The sequence below is a fragment of the Aplysia californica genome, unplaced genomic scaffold (assembly GCF_000002075.1).
Source record: "Aplysia californica isolate F4 #8 unplaced genomic scaffold, AplCal3.0 scaffold00243, whole genome shotgun sequence".
Lineage (NCBI taxonomy): Eukaryota > Metazoa > Mollusca > Gastropoda > Aplysiida > Aplysiidae > Aplysia > Aplysia californica.
Window position 1 is genome coordinate 996,913 of NW_004797513.1, and position 1,037 is coordinate 997,949.

At 39.1% G+C, this 1,037-nt stretch overlaps 1 protein-coding gene across 1 annotated transcript in view; it reads right to left on the bottom strand.

Annotated features, from left to right (window-relative positions):
• LOC101858500 (glutathione S-transferase alpha-5) overlaps positions 1-1,037 on the bottom strand; it is a gene marked incomplete in the record, with an annotated part of 6,198 nt that overhangs the window by 1,305 nt on the left and 3,856 nt on the right. Inside the window, 1 exon segment of the mRNA XM_013083591.2 lies at positions 886-1,020. Coding sequence (XP_012939045.1) covers positions 886-1,020 — 135 coding nt within the window.

Sequence of the window (1,037 nt, forward strand, 5' to 3'; positions counted from 1 at the left end):
ATGATGATGATGATGATGATGATGATGATGATGATGATGATGATGATGATGATGATGATGATGATGATGATGATGTCGACGACTATGATGACGATGACCAATTTTGTATTTGTATTAGTAACAAAAGTAAGATCCATATAATCTATACATATCATATTTGTGAAAGTTCGTCACTTTCGCAGCCTAAAACTTTCGAACCGCTGAACTTTCGAATTTGACGAAATTAATGGTGGTTCAGAATCATTTAAAGGATGCACAGTTTTATTGAGGAACCTGAAGTCACTGAAGTTTAGTTTTCAGGTTTTCATTAGTTTCGTTTAGATCTAATCTTGGGAAAGTCCGTCTTCTAAGACGCCATTGTAAAAAAGTGAGGTTTCCGTTCCCCGGCCGTGCGCAGTGTTTCCACAATGACTTGATGATCGACGATTATTTTAAGTACGTTCATCGAACGTGTACCCAGCTAGTTATATTATATATGTGATGCAGCGTGGTGGAATCAGGCTCTCGTCAATGTTTGGGCGTGTTGAGTTGTTGGTATCATTTTAAAGCTTGTTCACTTGTCTTTATTTGGATGAAAAAAATGTCCGTTTATCTTGAATACATGTGGAGATATTTGCGAATGAAGGAGGTGGGGGTCACCTGTTTTCAGAGGAAAAATTAGTGAGAAAATGGTCGCCAAAGATTGGTTACTTCCTTAGCTTAAGAGTCCGTGCTAACTGAAAATTTCCATTTTTGTGCCTTTAATCAACGTTTTTCAGAAAAATCCACACAAAAAACAAAAACTTTATAAAAATTCACAAACCTGCGGAAAAATGTAAGTTTCTTCAGATTCCACCACGCTGCCTCAAAAATAATACAAGATTCCTTTGTAACACGAGGACTTACCTCTAGCGCTGGAAATCCGTCGAATATTTCTTTGCCAAAGTACTCTGTTAATGTCAAGAGTCCCTCCAGCACACTGAGGTCAGCTATCGTGAGGCTGTCTCCCACCAGGTAGCCTGTGCCGTTCTCTGACGCGACCTTTAAGGAGATGGGGT